At 47.4% G+C, this 18,515-nt stretch overlaps 1 protein-coding gene across 1 annotated transcript in view; it reads left to right on the forward strand.

The window, feature by feature from the left end:
* The first annotated feature begins 1,890 nt into the window (after positions 1-1,890).
* LOC142258809 (uncharacterized) overlaps positions 1,891-18,515 on the forward strand; it is a 63,566-nt gene continuing 46,941 nt past the window's right edge. Inside the window, 5 exon segments of the mRNA XM_075331401.1 lie at positions 1,891-2,067; positions 8,474-8,653; positions 8,735-8,858; positions 8,942-9,055; positions 15,750-17,008. Coding sequence (XP_075187516.1) covers positions 1,891-2,067; positions 8,474-8,653; positions 8,735-8,858; positions 8,942-9,055; positions 15,750-17,008 — 1,854 coding nt within the window.

The following is an 18,515-nucleotide window of genomic DNA, read 5'->3' on the forward strand; positions in this document are numbered from 1 at the left end:
CTATATTGGCGTGCACACACTGGATGTCTGAGGCGCGGTGTCAGTGGACAGTTATAGTAAGCCACTGTTGCGTATGTATGTGACCCCTTCACACTGTTATTTCAATCTTTGCCTAATTAAATTCTTTATTGATAAGTTCAGGTGAGGAGAAGATTTGTTGAGCGACTTTCAAATAAAGACGTTTGGACCTGATCGGTCTTGATCACAAGTCACTGAAAATGTGTGTATGACGTATATGGAGCAGAGCCGCATGTGTACGATGTGTATGGAGCAGTGCTATGTGTGTACGATGTCTACGTCGCAGAGCAGTGTATGTAACGGAGCCGTTTGTGCATGACGTGTATTTAGTGAAGCTGTGGGTGCACATGTATGTAGCAGATACCCTCTTTTACCACTTTATTAATCCCCAAAACACCCATGCATCTCCAAGATGATCCACACGAGGTCCCACAACGATTCAAGCTCTGCTACATGTAAAGTTACAGTGCGTGATCATGACTGCCCGCTATGAGGTTCAGGCAGACACTAAGCAGCGATCAGTGGTGACGTCACTCAGGTTAGCTGTGGCCACAGCTGGAGGTTTCCACGGTCCTCCACTTGTGATCGCAGGTAACTTGACCTCAGGTGACGTCAGCGACCTCACCTGAATTCATTCATCTGTAGGGAGTCGGGAATAGGTCACCCCTGCACAACTGCGACACACTGAGGGGTTTAGTATATTGTATTTCAATGCATAGTACTGTGTGTGGGTCGCCACCAGGTGGCAGTCTGGCCCAAGGATCATACAGTATGCTTGGCACCTGGGTTGGCGGATAGAGGGTTAATAGAGGAGGAGAACAGGATACTATAAATAGGGCGGTTAGAGGGAAAAGGGTAGGTGAGTCCCAAAGAAGAAGTAGAAAAGATAAGGCCAACATTGAGACTGATTTCTGACTCAAAAGCGGGCTTTACACACAGCGACATCGCTAACGAGATGTCGTTGGGATCATGGAATTCATGACGCACATCCGGCCTCGTTAGCGACATCGTTGCGTGTGAAACGCAGAAATGACCGTTAACGATCAAAATTACTTACCAAATCATTGATCGTTGACCAATCGTTCCTATCCTGATTATAGTTGCTGTTGCAGGACGCAGGTTGTTCGTCGTTCCTGAGGCAGCACACATCGCTATGTGTGACACCGCAGGAACAAGGAACAACACCATACCTGCGGCCGCCCGCAATAAGGAAGGAAGGAGGTGGGCAGGATGTTCGGTCCGCTCATCTCCACCCCTCTGCTTTTATTGGGCGGCCGCTGTGACGCCGAACAATCCGCCCCCTTAGAAAGCAGGCGGTTTGCTGGCCACAGCGACGTCGCTAAGCAGGTAAGTATGTGTGACGGGTGTAAGCAATGTTGTGCGCCACTTGCAGCGATTTGCCCATGATGCACAACCGACGGGGGCTGGTGCTTTCATCAGCGACATCGCTAGTGATGTCGCTCTGTGTAAAGCTCGCTTAAGAGTCATCCCTGGATTACAGATACGTGGGAGGCCGACAAGTTGGAGAACGGTCTAGTTACGTCCCCTGTGCTTGGGGTATAGTCCGTGATTGGGGTGGTGGCCATCTTCCTGGAAGCGTATTTCCCTACGAAGTCCCTAGTGAGACCGAAGTCAGTGGTGCCCTCAAGCAGAAGGACACGCTTGTTATTGACCTAAGCAGTGACCAAGGAGTTAAAAACGCTATGAGCTATTCCTAGCGCAAGCATTCCTGTGGGAGGGATCGGAAGGCTTAAGAGACTATATGATCCAGTCAACGCCAAAGTGACGTCAAACGGGGAACTGAGGGGCCTAGCGGCATCTTACAGAACCCAGGTGCAAGGAAGACGGTCGGCCACTAAATTGATTTACGAGATGGAGTCTGGAGGGAACCCCCATGGGTCTGAATACGGTGACCGTGTAGCCCAGACGTTAACAAATGTTGTGAAGGAAAGAAGTGGAATTGTAATTGAAACGAAGAAAGGAAGTAAAGACAAGTTGATTAATTCAAATGATATGGCGTCTTGTTTATGTCCTTTGAAAATGACTGAAGTGTGGCGTGGATGAGTTGGGAGTGATCCTGTACGTGATGTGGCAGCGGGGAGGCAGGGGTTAGCGAGCGGCTGTGCTGTGGCTGGCTGACCCCTGCAAGCACAACTACTACGGCCTGCCCCGTGCGTCTCACATCTTGGTGTAGTCGGCAGTATCAACTTCCTTGCTTTAACGTGACCCAATCGGTGAGAGTGAAGAAAAAGAGAAAGAAAACCCTTGGTGATGTGTGCATGAGAAGAACTAAAATGGCGCTGGTCGCTTTGGAAGAGCGGCGGGCCCAGCGTGGGCAGAGTCACAGCAGAATGGCGCAAAAGTGTGGCCCACCCCCGGGAGCATTAATGACTGTCAGTCAACCCCAGGTGGGGTGTGGCAAGAAGGAAAATCCGCAGCCCAAAGGTGGATCCCGGCAGCGGGACTTTCTAGGCATAAGAGGAAACAAAACTCTGAGAGGAAAGCTGCCGGAGGAGAGAGACACAAAAGTCTGAGCGAGAGGAAAGCTGCCCAAAAAGCAAAGTGTCCCAAAGACTGTTGTGAGTGAAAAGCTGAGGGAGATTGCATCCATTATGGAAAGAAGGCCCGGACCTGGTCCAGCGTGGGACACTGCACTGAATTCGCTTTCCAGGGCTGCGGCTGTCACCAATGTTTATGTGTGTTTATGAGTTGGCACAACCCTAATAGGTGAATGAAGTTACCTTGGCTTATCTGTTACCTTACCTGCTAAGACCCTATTCTGCGCTTCTATCCGCAGTATTTCCTACCTACACTGTGATGGTCAAGCACAGACTGAGTGAGTCGTGTGATGAGCTGTGAATGAACTCAGGTGAGGTCACTAAAGTCACCTGAGGTCAAGTTACCTGCAGTCACAAGTGGAGAACCTCCAGCTGTGGCCGTGGCTAACCTGAGTGACGTCACCACTGATCGCAGCTCAGTCTCTGCCTGAACCTCACAGCGGGCGGTCATGTGCCATGATCGCGCGCTGTGACTACATGAAGCAGAGCTTGAAGCTTCGTGGGACCTCGTGTGGATTATGTTGAACCTGCACGGGTGTTTTGGGGATTAGTAAAGTGGTAAAAGAGGGTATCCGCTACATACATGTTGTGCACACAGGGCTTTGCTACATACACAGCTCCACTACGTTGACACATAGCACTGTTCCGTACACATCGTACACAAGCGGCTCTGCTCCATATATGTCATACGCACATTTTCAGCGACTTGTGATCGAGACCGATCAGGTCCAAACGTTTTTCTTCTAAAGTCGCTCAACAAATCGTCTCCTCACCTGAACTTATCAATAAAGAATTAAATTTAGCAAAGTTTGAAATGAGTTTGAAGGTGTCACATACATACGCAACAGGGGTCACATACATACACAACAGGGGTCACATACATACGCAACAAGGGTCACATACATGCACAACAGTGGCTTACTATAACTGTCCACTGACACTGCGCCTCATCGCATCCAGTGTGTGCACGCCAATATAGGACTACACTGAGGAGCTGATCATGTGACCCCTGACTCCTCCCCTCCATGTGACATCATCACAGGTCCTGGAAGCACAGAGCAGCCATATATCTAGTGTGCGGCTCTGCAGGTGGAGGTAGGTGCAGGGTATTATATATCTAGTGTGCGGCTCTGCAGGTGGAGGTAGGTGCAGGGTATTATATATCTAGTGTGCGGCTCTGCAGGTGGAGGTAGGTGCAGGGTATTATATATCTAGTGTGCGGCTCTGCAGGTGGAGGTAGGTGCAGGGTATTATATATCTAGTGTGCGGCTCTGCAGGTGGAGGTAGGTGCAGGTTATTATATATCTAGTGTGCGGCTCTGCAGGTGGAGGTAGGTGCAGGGTATTATATATCTAGTGTGCGGCTCTGCAGGAGGAGGTAGGTGCAGGGTATTATATATCTAGTGTGCGGCTCTGCAGGTGGAGGCAGGTGCAGGGTATTATATATCTAGTGTGCGGCTCTGCAGGTGGAGGTAGGTGCAGGGTATTATATATCTAGTGTGCGGCTCTGCAGGAGGAGGTAGGTGCAGGGTATTATATATCTAGTGTGCGGCTCTGCAGGTGGAGGTAGGTGCAGGGTATTATATATCTAGTGTGCGGCTCTGCAGGTGGAGGTAGGTGCAGGGTATTATATATCTAGTGTGCGGCTCTGCAGGTGGAGGTAGGTGCAGGGTATTATATATCTAGTGTGCGGCTCTGCAGGTGGAGGTAGGTGCAGGGTATTATATATCTAGTGTGCGGCTCTGCAGGTGGAGGTAGGTGCAGGGTATTATATATCTAGTGTACGGCTCTGCAGGTGGAGGTAGGTGCAGGGTATTATATATCTAGTGTGCGGCTCTGCAGGTGGAGGTAGGTGCAGGGTATTATATATCTAGTGTGCGGCTCTGCAGGTGGAGGTAGGTGCAGGGTATTATATATCTAGTGTGCGGCTCTGCAGGTGGAGGTAGGTGCAGGGTATTATATATCTAGTGTGCGGCTCTGCAGGTGGAGGTAGGTGCAGGTTATTATATATCTAGTGTGCGGCTCTGCAGGTGGAGGTAGGTGCAGGGTATTATATATCTAGTGTGCGGCTCTGCAGGTGGAGGTAGGTGCAGGGTATTATATATCTAGTGTGCGGCTCTGCAGGAGGAGGTAGGTGCAGGGTATTATATATCTAGTGTGCGGCTCTGCAGGTGGAGGTAGGTGCAGGGTATTATATATCTGGTGTGCGGCTCTGCAGGTGGAGGTAGGTGCAGGGTATTATATATCTAGTGTGCGGCTCTGCAGGAGGAGGTAGGTGCAGGGTATTATATATCTAGTGTGCGGCTCTGCAGGTGGAGGTAGGTGCAGGGTATTATATATCTAGTGTGCGGCTCTGCAGGTGGAGGTAGGTGCAGGGTATTATATATCTAGTGTGCGGCTCTGCAGGAGGAGGTAGGTGCAGGGTATTATATATCTAGTGTGCGGCTCTGCAGGTGGAGGTAGGTGCAGGGTATTATATATCTAGTGTGCGGCTCTGCAGGTGGAGGTAGGTGCAGGGTATTATATATCTAGTGTGCGGCTCTGCAGGAGGAGGTAGGTGCAGGGTATTATATATCTAGTGTGCGGCTCTGCAGGAGGAGGTAGGTGCAGGGTATTATATATCTAGTGTGCGGCTCTGCAGGTGGAGGTAGGTGCAGGGTATTATATATCTAGTGTGCGGCTCTGCAGGTGGAGGTAGGTGCAGGGTATTATATATCTAGTGTGCGGCTCTGCAGGTGGAGGTAGGTGCAGGTTATTATATATCTAGTGTGCGGCTCTGCAGGAGGAGGTAGGTGCAGGGTATTATATATCTAGTGTGCGGCTCTGCAGGTGGAGGTAGGTGCAGGGTATTATATATCTAGTGTGCGGCTCTGCAGGTGGAGGTAGGTGCAGGGTATTATATATCTAGTGTGCGGCTCTGCAGGTGGAGGTAGGTGCAGGGTATTATATATCTAGTGTGCGGCTCTGCAGGTGGAGGTAGGGGCAGGGTATTATATATCTAGTGTGCGGCTCTGCAGGTGGAGGTAGGTGCAGGGTATTATATATCTAGTGTGCGGCTCTGCAGGTGGAGGTAGGTGCAGGGTATTATATATCTAGTGTGCGGCTCTGCAGGTGGAGGTAGGGGCAGGGTATTATATATCTAGTGTGCGGCTCTGCAGGTGGAGGTAGGTGCAGGGTATTATATATCTAGTGTGCGGCTCTGCAGGTGGAGGTAGGTGCAGGGTATTATATATCTAGTGTGCGGCTCTGCAGGTGGAGGTAGGTGCAGGGTATTATATATCTAGTGTGCGGCTCTGCAGGTGGAGGTAGGTGCAGGGTATTATATATCTAGTGTGCGGCTCTGCAGGTGGAGGTAGGTGCAGGGTATTATATATCTGTGTGCGGCTCTGCAGGTGGAGGTAGGTGCAGGGTATTATATATCTAGTGTGCGGCTCTGCAGGTGGAGGTAGGTGCAGGTTATTATATATCTAGTGTGCGGCTCTGCAGGTGGAGGTAGGTGCAGGGTATTATATATCTGTGTGCGGCTCTGCAGGTGGAGGTAGGTGCAGGGTATTATATATCTAGTGTGCGGCTCTGCAGGTGGAGGTAGGTGCAGGGTATTATATATCTAGTGTGCGGCTCTGCAGGAGGAGGTAGGTGCAGGGTATTATATATCTAGTGTGCGGCTCTGCAGGAGGAGGTAGGTGCAGGGTATTATATATCTGTGTGCGGCTCTGCAGGTGGAGGTAGGTGCAGGGTATTATATATCTGGTGTGCGGCTCTGCAGGTGGAGGTAGGTGCAGGGTATTATATATCTGGTGTGCGGCTCTGCAGGTGGAGGTAGGTGCAGGTTATTATATAGCTGTGTGCGGCTCTGCAGGTGGAGGTAGGTGCAGGTTATTATATAGCTGTGTGCGGCTCTGCAGGTGGAGGTAGGTGCAGGGTATTATATATCTAGTGTGCGGCTCTGCAGGTGGAGGTAGGTGCAGGGTATTATATATCTGGTGTGCGGCTCTGCAGGTGGAGGTAGGTGCAGGGTATTATATATCTAGTGTGCGGCTCTGCAGGTGGAGGTAGGTGCAGGGTATTATATATCTGGTGTGCGGCTCTGCAGGTGGAGGTAGGTGCAGGTTATTATATATCTAGTGTGCGGCTCTGCAGGAGGAGGTAGGTGCAGGTTATTATATATCTAGTGTGTGGCTCTGCAGGTGGAGGTAGGTGCAGGGTATTATATATCTAGTGTGTGGCTCTGCAGGTGGAGGTAGGTGCAGGGTATTATATATCTAGTGTGCGGCTCTGCAGGTGGAGGTAGGTGTAGGGTATTATATATCTAGTGTGCGGCTCTGCAGGTGGAGGTAGGTGCAGGGTATTGTATATCTAGTGTGCGGCTCTGCAGGTGGAGGTAGGTGCAGGGTATTATATATCTAGTGTGCGGCTCTGCAGGTGGAGGTAGGTGCAGGGTATTATATATCTAGTGTGCGGCTCTGCAGGTGGAGGTAGGTGCAGGGTATTATATATCTAGTGTGCGGCTCTGCAGGTGGAGGTAGGTGCAGGGTATTATATATCTAGTGTGCGGCTCTGCAGGTGGAGGTAGGTGCAGGTTATTATATATCTAGTGTGCGGCTCTGCAGGTGGAGGTAGGTGCAGGGTATTATATATCTAGTGTGCGGCTCTGCAGGTGGAGGTAGGTGCAGGGTATTATATATCTAGTGTGCGGCTCTGCAGGTGGAGGTAGGTGCAGGATATTATATATCTAGTGTGCGGCTCTGCAGGTGGAGGTAGGTGCAGGTTATTATATATCTAGTGTGCGGCTCTGCAGGTGGAGGTAGGTGCAGGTTATTATATATCTAGTGTGCGGCTCTGCAGGTGGAGGTTGGTGCAGGGTACTATATATCTAGTGTGCGGCTCTGCAGGTGGAGGTAGGTGCAGGGTATTGTATATCTAGTGTGCGGCTCTGCAGGTGGAGGTAGGTGCAGGGTATTATATATCTGTGTGCGGCTCTGCAGGTGGAGGTAGGTGCAGGGTATTATATATCTGTGTGCGGCTCTGCAGGTGGAGGTAGGTGCAGGGTATTATATATCTGTGTGCGGCTCTGCAGGTGGAGGTAGGTGCAGGGTATTATATATCTAGTGTGCGGCTCTGCAGGTGGAGGTGTGTGGAGATTCCCCATTACTGGGGCAGGCGGCATTAACCCCTTCAGCTCTGAGACTTTCTTGGAGTTTTTCTCTCGCTGATTTCTATGAATCATGAGGTTTTTATTCTTTTTCCTCTGATAGATACAGACGCCTCAACTATGAGAGGCCGGAAGTGAGGAAACCCATCTGCCCTCAGTCCTCGGCCCCTTTCTGCCCTCAGTCCTCGGCCCCTTTCTGCCCTCAGTCCTCGGCCCCTTTCTGCCCTCAGTCCTCGGCCCCTTTGTGCCCTCAGTCCTCGGCCCCTTTGTGCCCTCTGTCCTCGGCCCCTTTCTGCGCTCGGTCCTCGGTCCCTTTCTGCCCTCGGTCCTCGGCCCCTTTCTGCCCTCACACAGTATAATGTTCCCCCAGAATGTTCTCATTATATGTTTCCCCTTATTCTCTCCAGTAATTGTATTATTACAGCGGATTCTCTATGATGTTACATCGTCCTCTTCTCCATATTCAGGTCCCTACAATATCGGATCCTCTCAGTGGAGATCTTCTATAGAAGAGAATTCTCCTGATTGCCCCGTGAAGGATGGATATGGACAGGGACAAGATGGCGGAGAGGATATTACACCTCACCCTAGAGATCCTCTTCCGGCTTACTGGAGAGGTGAGAGATTCTGATGGCGTCACATTACATCATTCTTATCTATGGGAATAACAGATGGACAGAACTGGAGAGGTGAGGACTCTGGAAATGTCTGGAGTGAGATTTATTACTGTGTCTCTCCATAACCAGGATTACACAGTAGTGAAGAAGACCTCTAGTGAGCGCTGTCAGGCCCCTGTGTCTGAGGGATGGGGAAGACCCCTGAGCCCAATCACGGGGCCTCCACCTCACCCCCCGATACATGAGGACATCAATGACCAGAAGATCCTAGAACTCACCTACAAGATGATTGAGCTGCTGACTGGAGAGGTGACACTGCTGGGAATGCTGGGACATTATACAGTAACGCTATGAAGAGATCGGGGGTGACGGTATCATTGTATGTGTCAGGTTCCTATAAGGTGTCAGGACGTCACCGTCTATTTCTCCATGGAGGAGTGGAAGTATTTAGAAGGACACAAAGATCTGTACAAGGACGTCATGATGGAGGTTCCCCAGCCCCTCACATCACCAGGTAATAGACAGGACTAAATACACACGGCCTATAATTATCTGTATGTAAGGAATGAATTCAGTCCCTGTATGTGTCTCCTCCAGTTCTATCCAGTAAGAGGACAACACCAGAGAGATGTCCCCGTCCTCTTCTCCCACAGGACTGTAAACAAGAAGATCCCGATGTTCCTCAGGATGTGTTTCCTCCAGCTCTATCCAGTAAGGGATATCTACTCATGTACTTTCTGCACTAATTATGTCTTTACATTTTTAGACTTTCTGCTCTGGGTTTTTCAGCTGTATTTTCTTTGCTTCTGCTTCTTCTGCTGTTTGTTTCTAGTGTCTTCTCTATGTCGTTATGAAGGCAACTCAAAGACCTTCAGAGGGTTCATGAATACCCAGTTCCTCCGAAAAGACGACCTACACCATAAATAATCTCTAGCATGATTTTATGGCATTTTTGGAGAATGGTTGAAATATAAGCCCTACTCCATAAATAAACCCTAGTTACAGTCAGGGCCAGCGTTGGGAGGAGTATAACTGCAATTTCTCAGGAGTCGCACTCTCTTAGGCTATGTGCGCACATGTGCGCTATGCACCGCAAAGAAAAGGTGCGCTTCAGAGCGCAGCTGAAAAGCTGCGTTCTGAAGCGCATGGTGCCTGCAGAATTTGTGGGCTTTGCATGGTGCCTCTCCCTATAGACAGCATGCAAAGCGCACGGAAGAAGTGACATGTCACTTCTTAGAACGCAGCGATTCGGGCAGCAGCCCAATCGCTGCGTTCTAATATGCCACGTGCGCACGGCTCCTGCACAATCTCCATAGATTGTGCAGGGGACGCAGGACGCATGCAGTTACGCTGCGGTGCAGATCGCAGCGTAACTGCATGTAATATGCACACAGGCGCACATAGCCTTAGGGTCCCCATCAGTTGTATTCTGAGGTAGATTGTTTAAGGACCTTAGATGACTTCAGAGTCGTGACGTGATGTAACCAAAGGTCTCTTAATTGCAGAAGTCTAAAAGAACTGAACAGGACACAGGCTGGCATGCAGGACTGGCATTAGGGTAAAGGGAGAGTGTGGTGCCCCTAACCTGGTCAGGCGCCACTGAGTACTGCACCCATGCTGGGGCAATGCTTCCAGGTAATCCTGAAGGCTGGAATAGGGTGTGTACGCACAGACACATAGCAACCAGGTCTCCCACACCTTGAGAGGGGACCCTTGGGCAGACCCAAGAGGGGGCTTGCCTCCACATCTCAGCAAGGGGTGTAGGGGGAGGGGCTGGAAGCTAGGTTGCAGCGGCTGTCAGGAAAGAAGAAAGGAGAGAGCCTGTCTGAGAGGGAAGCGCGGCAGTTGCAAGTGGGACGTGCGCTGCCACTAGTAAGACCTTGCACGTGAAGTAGCCGTTAGCGGGGTAGAACGGTCATCAGCAAATCAGTCTGAAAGACACCTGAAGAGAGGAAGTCGAGTACAGGGACTACTGGTGGCTAGGCACGCACGGGGAACAGGTCCCTAGAATAGACGTCCATTTACTGATTTGCTAAACCTGCCGGTGAGGGGAACAACAAGTCCTGCACCAACTAGAGTCCGAGCCTCAGCAGCAACAAGGGGGCCTATAAGGAGGATCGAGCCTGGAGCCATCTTCCTTGGTCCACGCTGCCGGCAAACGGGCCAAAAAGGGGAGAAAAGGCAGTAGCGACTTCCCTTGATGAATCCCACGGTACTTTAAGTCATGGGTTATCTGAAACAAGAAGTGCTAGGAAGGCGAGTTAACGGTTACCCTTAGACCGGCCTAAAGGATACCTGGTTCCACCTGGTCTAATCTCGCCCAGGTACCTCACAAAACATCAAAAGTGAGTAAACAAGTTGAAAGACTCCTTGTACTGAGACTGAGTTATTCTGAGACCTGTTGTTGTATACACCCGAGCCCCAGGGCCAGCCTCACTCATGGGAGGCCACACCACCCGACTGCAGACTCCATCAGCCCCAGACGCTCGTTAAACCTGCAGTGGCGGTCACCCATAACCCTGACCGCAAACTGTGAGTGGCATCACGACTCCTATACATATAAAACTGACATACCTGTTGCCAGAGATAACCAAGTGAAGACCCTGTGGCGTCCCTGGAGGTGGATTGATGTCCCGGAGGCGACCGCTACAGATGGGCGTCACAAGAGCAAACTGGACAATTTCACAGGCCCCCATTCTCCTAGGGCCCGGTGTTTATATGATGATTATAGGACTGCTTAAGGACCCTGTTGACATCATGTCATGTGATCAAAGATCTCTTAAAGGGAAACACACCAATTTTTTGACTGTTAAACCAAAAGTGTCACCTTCTGCAGCTCCTGGGCTGCATTCTATGAAGGTGCACCTTGTTGCTGTCCCCACTTGCAGACCACAAAAAGAACTTTAAAAAATATAACCATTTTGTATGCTAATGAGCTGTGTTGGCCAGATGGGAGGGCTCTATTTCGGCTCCTGTCCCTACTTTTGGCCTTGCTCGCCGGTCTCCTGTCATTATTGACACGCCGCAGTCACCATGCACGCTGCTGGCCAAGTCTCGCGCAGGCTCAGTGCGCTCTGCCCATATCACGGGCCGAGCAAAAAACAGTTTCCCTCACATGCCGGTGATGTATCTGTGCTAGCACGAGACTTGGCCAGCGGAATGTATGATGACGGCGGCGTGTCAATCATGACAGGAGGACGGCAAGCAAGGCCAAAAGGAGGGACAGGAGCCAAATAGAGCCTGCCCATTTGGCCAACACAGATCATTAGCATACAAAACAGTGAGATTTTATAAATTTCTTTTTGTGGTCTGCAAGTGGGGACAGCAACAAGGTGCACCTTCATAGAATGCAGCCCAGGAGCTGCAGAAGGTGAGACTTTTGGTTTAAGGCTATGTGCACACAGTGCGTTTTTCGCGGCGTTTTTGCGCGTTTTTCGGGTGCGTTTTTGGCCTCAAAACTGCAGGACTTTGCTTCCCCAGCAAAGTCTATGAGTTTTAATTTTTGCTGTCCGCACACATCTGTTTTTTTTCAGCTGCGTTTTTGTGGTGCCACAAAAACGCAGCATGTCAATTATTCTCGCGTTTTTCACTGCGCTTTTCATCCATTGAGTTCAATGGGATGTTGAAAGACGCAATGAGAAACGCAAATAGCTGCGTTTTGGTGCGTTTCTAAGACCAAAAACGCAGCTATAAACGCAGGAGGTGGGTAGTAAAGTGACGTGTACAGGAAGAGGATTCCTTCTGTCAGTATATACAGAAGCGTGAATCCTCCCGGTACCGTCACCGCTGCGTCCACCTCCCGTCCTGTGCATGTATGCTGCCGTGCGGCGCCATGTATGGGCAGGAGGTGGAAGCAGCTGCGAAAACAAAAGTTAACAGTAGAAAAAAAAAAAAAAAGTTATACTCACCTGTCTGCAGCCTCCCGGTGCCATGCCCGCTCCCATCTCTCACGGTATCGCCACCCCCGCTCCGGCTGTGTGCAGACGGCCGGGAAACCTCCGATGGATGCAGGACCTGGCGATGGATCACCTGATGCAGTCACCTGACGCATCAGGTGATTGTAAGTATCGCGGTGACGCGGGCTCCCGGCCGGTATCAGCGGATGATTCAGGAGACTTCATCCCTGATTACCGGGAGCTGCTGCAGCGATCGGACGGGATCAGACTCCCGCCCCATCGCTGCAGGAGCTGCCGGTAATCAGCACATAAGTGAGTATTTTTTTTTTTTTTTTTTTTCTACTGATGCATCTGCTGATTGTATAAACGGCATTTATACAATCAGCTGATGTGTGATGGGATTCAGGCACTTGATCCTGACACATCATCTGATCGCTTTGCCTTCCAGCAAACCGATCAGATGATATTGGATCCGGATTGGACGGTGCGGGACCCTGACCCAGGATTACTGCGGAGGGGGGGTTCTTTATTTCAATAAAGATGGAGTCACTAATTGTGTTGTGTTTTATTTCTAATAAAAATATTTTTCTGTGTGTTGTGTTTTTTTTTTATCTTTACTAGAAATTCATGGTGGCCATGTCTAATATTGGCGTGACACCATGAATTTCGGGCTTAGGGCCAGCTATACAGCTAGCCCTAACCCCATTATTACCCAGTGGGCCACCCGACATCAGGGCAGCTGGAAGAGTTGGATACAGCGCCAGAAGATGGCGCTTCTATGAAAGCGCCATTTTCTGGGGTGGCTGCGGGACTGCAATTCACAGCGGGGGTGCACAGAAAGCATGGGCACCCTGCACTGTGGATTCCAATCCCCAGCTGCCTAGTTGTACCCGGCTGGACTCAAAAATTGGGCGACGCTCACGTCATTTTTTTTTAAATTATTTCATGAAATTCATGAAATAATTTAAAAAAAAGGGCTTCCCTATATTTTTGGTTCCCAGCCGGGTACAAATAGGCAGCTGGGGGTTGGGGGCAGCCCGTACCTGCCTGCTGTACCCGGCTAGTATACAAAAATATGGCGAAGCCCACGTCATTTTTTTTGTTTGGGGGGGCAAAGAAATCCTGCATACAGTCCTGGAAAGAGGATGCTGAGCCTTGTAGGTCTGCTCCCCCTGACTCTCCCTCAAGCATATAGTCCTGGATGGAGCATGCTGAGCCTTGTAGTTCTGCAGCTGCTGTCTGCTCTCCTGCATACACTATTGGATGGAGTATGCTGAGCCTTGTAGTTCTGCAGCTGTCTGCTCTCCTGCATACACTATTGGATGGAGTATGCTGAGCCTTGTAGTTCTGCAGCTGTCTGCTCTTCTGCATACACTAGTGGAGAATGAAGAACACATTGAAGAAGGAAATTCAATCAGACCTTTTTTTTTTGTTCACTGATAAAAAAGACGCAGTGAGCAAAAACGCAGCAAAACGCAGCAAAAAACTCACCAAATCGCGGCAAAACGCGTGCGTTTTTTCGACGCAGGTGCGTTTTTGTGCGTTTTTAGTGGCCAAAAACGCACAAAAACGCAGCGTCAAAAAGATGCAGTGTGCGCACATAGCCTAATAATCAAAAAACTGGTGACAGGTTCCCTTTAATTACAGAAGTCTAAAGCTGAAAATTCGACAGGCTGGTGTCTGTGTGTGTGTGTGTGTGTTAACGCCAATTTTAACCAGCTTTGCCAAAATGGGCAGAGCACGGCCAGAAGAAGGGTGTGATGCCACCGCTTCTCTAATAACAAAATTATTATAATTATTATTATGATGCCACCGCTTCTCTAATTTGTAACAAACTGTGGCATTCCATATTACAGAAATCTCACTCCAGTCCTTGACATCATTTTTCAGTGTCCATCGCTGGTCTTGATGATTTGGAGCCCTAATGTTTATCTGCACAGACCGCAAGACCCTGCTACCTACTTTGGCGTCGAACCACAGGCTTGAAAATAAGAAAATAGTGTGCACACACTTAGAATTATAAGAATGGGGGAGGTGCTAGTGTAAGAGGATCAAAAATCCCTGAAAAATCATACATAAATATAACACTGCACTCTCAATGGGCAAGAATGAATAAAGATATAACTCTTTTTCTCAATGCTAATAGATTTTTAATACAGAAGGCAAGTTAGCAACAAATGAAAGACATGCGACACTTGCGACAATTAGCGTTTCGGTCCTCCAGGACCTTGATCACATTAATCGCAGAAATAAAAAAAAATGGCAATACGGTGAGGTTTTTCCTGTTCCCTCCACAGTGGAATTCAGGGTAGGAATATCCTGTCCTTCCTGGGCAGTTAGGGAAAACTAATCGCCTGTATAGAAATGCAGGAAGATCCTTGAAGTAATTAATGCATATATCTTATGAGTGGGCTCATAAAATGAATATGTGCTCTAGATGCATTAATTACTTCAAGGATCTTCCTGCATTTCTATACAGGCGATTAGTTTTCCCTAACTGCCCAGGAAGGACAGGATATTCCTACTCTGAATTCCACTGTGGAGGGAACAGGAAAAACCTCACCGTATTGCCATTTTTTTTTATTTCTGCGATTAATGTGATCAAGGTCCTGGAGGACCGAAACTTTAATTGCCGCAAGTGTCGCATGTCTTTCATTTGTTACTATCTTGCCTTCTGTATTAAAAATCTATTAGCATTGAGAAAAAGAGTTATATCTTTATTCATTCTTGCCCATTGAGAGTGCAGTGTTAATTTTATGTATGAACCACAGGCTTGGGCAGGGTAGCAAGAGTTATTGTCTGCTGGGCTGCTTGTTAATGTCTTTGATCACATGCTATAGGAGAGCCAGTGTCATTCGCTCCCCTTCTGTATATGCTGGCTGGACTTTTCTATTAATGCCAGGTATAGTTTACCTATACTGGTCTGGTGAGGTGTTGTGATCCAGACTTACGAGTGGTTGTTGTGTGTTATTGCTGTGAGCTGTTCTGGTATTAACCCTTGTTGTATTTTTGTTGCTGCCTTCCTTCTCTTGCTTTTCTCCTTAGTCTCTCACTGTTTATTTCTGTGAGTTTGCAATGTGTCCCATCTGTCTTAATCTGTGTTTCCATCACATGCCTGACCCTTCCTTCCCCAGGGATATAACAGATTAGATCTGGTCAGGAAATGTAGTAAGGCATGGGACTCCGCCATGTCCAACTTCAGGGGTAATCCAGAGGTTAGGAATAGCTTAGGGTCCATTAGTATGAAAGACAGTATAGGAGCCCCCTGTCCCTCATTACCCTGCAGTCACATTGTGACAATCAATCAGATTATTGTAGCACATTCTAGAGAACTGGTGATAGGAATGGGAGATCCAAATTAACAAAGATGTAACTCTTAGGTGTTGAAATTGGAAAACAGATTCAGAATACATGTTTTCCTAATTTAATTTCTGATGTTATGGATTAAAAAAACAAGTGTATTTTCAAGATAATATCATTAAAAACTAATAACATTGTGTTTATTTTAGCAGATGACTGTATTGGGAGTTTAGATGGACCTCTATTATCTTCAGAATTTATAACAGATGATGAAAGTATCACACATGATACATATGAAGAGCATGCTGTTGTCCCAGATATACCTCCAGTCCTTCCTCAGAAAGCGCTATCATCTGATCTTTTCAAACAAGTCCAAAATTCCGATTTATCACAGAATTGTAAGCAAAATAAAAGTTACAGAAGAGATGTGGAACATGAAATGGCTCCTACAAGGGAGAAACCATTTTCATGTTCAAAATGTGGGAAATGTTTTACCAGGAAATCAAATCTTGTTGCCCATCAAAAGGTTCACACACATGAAAATCCGTTTTCATGTCCAGAATGTGAGAAATGTTTTGCTCGAAAATCAAACCTTATTGATCATCAAAAATATCACAAAGGGGAGAAGCCATTTTCATGTTCAGAATGTGGGAAATGTTTTATTAGGAAATCAAATCTTGTTGCCCATCAAAAGGTTCACACACATGAAAATCCGTTTTCATGTCTAGAATGTGAGAAATGTTTTGCTCGAAAAGCAAACCTTATTTATCATCAAAAATATCACAAAGGGGAGAAGCCATTTTCATGTTTAGAATGTGGGAAATGTTTTATTTACAAATCAGACCTTCTTAGACATCAGAAAACTCACACAGGGGAGAAACCATTTTCATGTTCAGAATGTGGGAAATGTTTTATTCTCAATTCAGAACTTGTTAGACATCAGAAAAATCACACAGGGGAGAAGCCATTTTCATGTTCAGAATGTGGGAAATGTTTTATTCAGAAATCAGAACTTGTTAGACATCAGAAAACTCACACAGGGGAGAAGCCATATTCATGTTCAAAGTGTGGGAAATGTTTTATTCAGAAATCAGAACTTGTTAGACATCAGAAAACTCACACAGGGGAGAAGCCATTTTCATGTTCAGAGTGTGGAAAATGTTTTAATTGGAAATCAGATCTTGTTGTGCATCAAAGATCTCATACAGGGGAGAAGCCATTTTCATGTTCAGAGTGTGGGAAATGTTTTATTCGAAAATCACATCTTGTTACGCATCAAATATCTCACACAGGGGAGAAGCCATTTTCATGCCTGGAATGTGGTAAATGTTTTACTAGGAAATCATCTCTTGTTGACCATGGAAAACTTCACACAGGGGATAAACCATTTTTATGTTCTGAATGTGGAAAATGTTATTCTCAGAAATCAGATCTCGTTAAACATCTGAAGAAGCCGCACAGGGAAGGAACCTTTTTCATGTTGTGAATAATTGAAATGTTTAACTGGTAAATCAATTCTTATTGACCATGAGAAAACCCACACAGTAGAGGAGCCATTCTTGTATTCAGAATTTTGCAAATGTTTTTATCATTAGTCAGGTACTGTTGTCAGATGAGTCACATGGGAGAAGCCATCATGATGTACCGTGAGTCAAAGCATTTTATCCAAAAATCAATTGCTCAAGTAAGAATTGGTCAAGGAAAGCACCATTTTCTTTCTTTTTAAACTTACTGTATTAATATGACCATAAGACACACCTAGGTTTTAGAGGAGGAAAATAGGGAAAAGTATTGTAGCAAAAATATAGTAATGATGCACTTGTGGCGGGGAATCTGCTGATAACTGTAATATCCCCCAATTCTATACTAATGTCCCCCATCCTGGGCCCCTTTCAGTTACATGTGTCGATCATTCTGGTGTATATGTGGTTCTTCCTGGTAAATATGTTCCCTATTTTTGTCTTATCCTGGTGTATATGGCTCGCATCCTGGTATATATGGCCCTTATCCTGGCCTCATCCTGGTATATATGATCCCCATTCTGGTATATATGGCCCTCATCCTGGTATGTATAGCTCTCATCCTGGTATATATGGCAATCATCATGGTATGTATGGCCTATATCCTGGGCTCATCCTGGTATGTATGATCCCCATCCTGGTATATATGGCTCTCATCCTGGTATGTATAGCTCTCATCCTGGTATATATGGCCTTCATTCTGGGCTCATCCTTGTATATATGATCCCCATCCTGGTATATATGGTGCTCATCCTGGTATGTATAGCTCTCATCCTGGTATATAAGGCCCTCATCCTGGGCTCATCCTGGTATATATGGCCCCCATCCTGGGCCCATTCTGGAATATGTCTTTTATTTATGATTCCCATCTAGGTATGTACAGGTGAAAATGGGCCCCTTACCTCTTGGGCTGCAGGTTGCACTAATGATGTATCTCCCTCTGCCGTCATCCAGGTATATATGTCCCTCATCACACTGCAGACAAAAAAAAAAAAGATTATACTCACCATCCCTCTGCTCCCCCAGTATGCGGTGTTGTCTTTGGTGACAGCAAGTGAATTCAGTTTGTAAGCGGTGCATTGCATGACGTCACTGCCATGCACCTGCAGTTATACACAGACATCAGCTACCGGAATATCCATTGCTACCCACACCCGGAATTATGGACTGGAGGAGCAGTGAATATTCATTCTCTAATAGCAGACACACGTAATCACTCAGCCGCAGCTTATGGGAGTGAGGAGCAGTGAATATTGAAGAGTGAGTATTGAAGTATATCACATTGTATATAATTGCTTTTTGTTTTGTTAATAAATGCTTGTAAATATATATTTTTCATGCCTGTCTTTCTGTTATTTAGATGTGATGATTTTGCCTCAGAACCTCGAGTTGAGGCAGAGCTGTAGACATTTGACACAAAAATAGGGAGGGGAAAATTTAATGACACTGCACTAG

The sequence above is a fragment of the Anomaloglossus baeobatrachus genome, assembly GCF_048569485.1.
Source record: "Anomaloglossus baeobatrachus isolate aAnoBae1 chromosome 5 unlocalized genomic scaffold, aAnoBae1.hap1 SUPER_5_unloc_12, whole genome shotgun sequence".
In the NCBI taxonomy this organism is placed as follows: Eukaryota; Metazoa; Chordata; class Amphibia; order Anura; family Aromobatidae; genus Anomaloglossus; species Anomaloglossus baeobatrachus.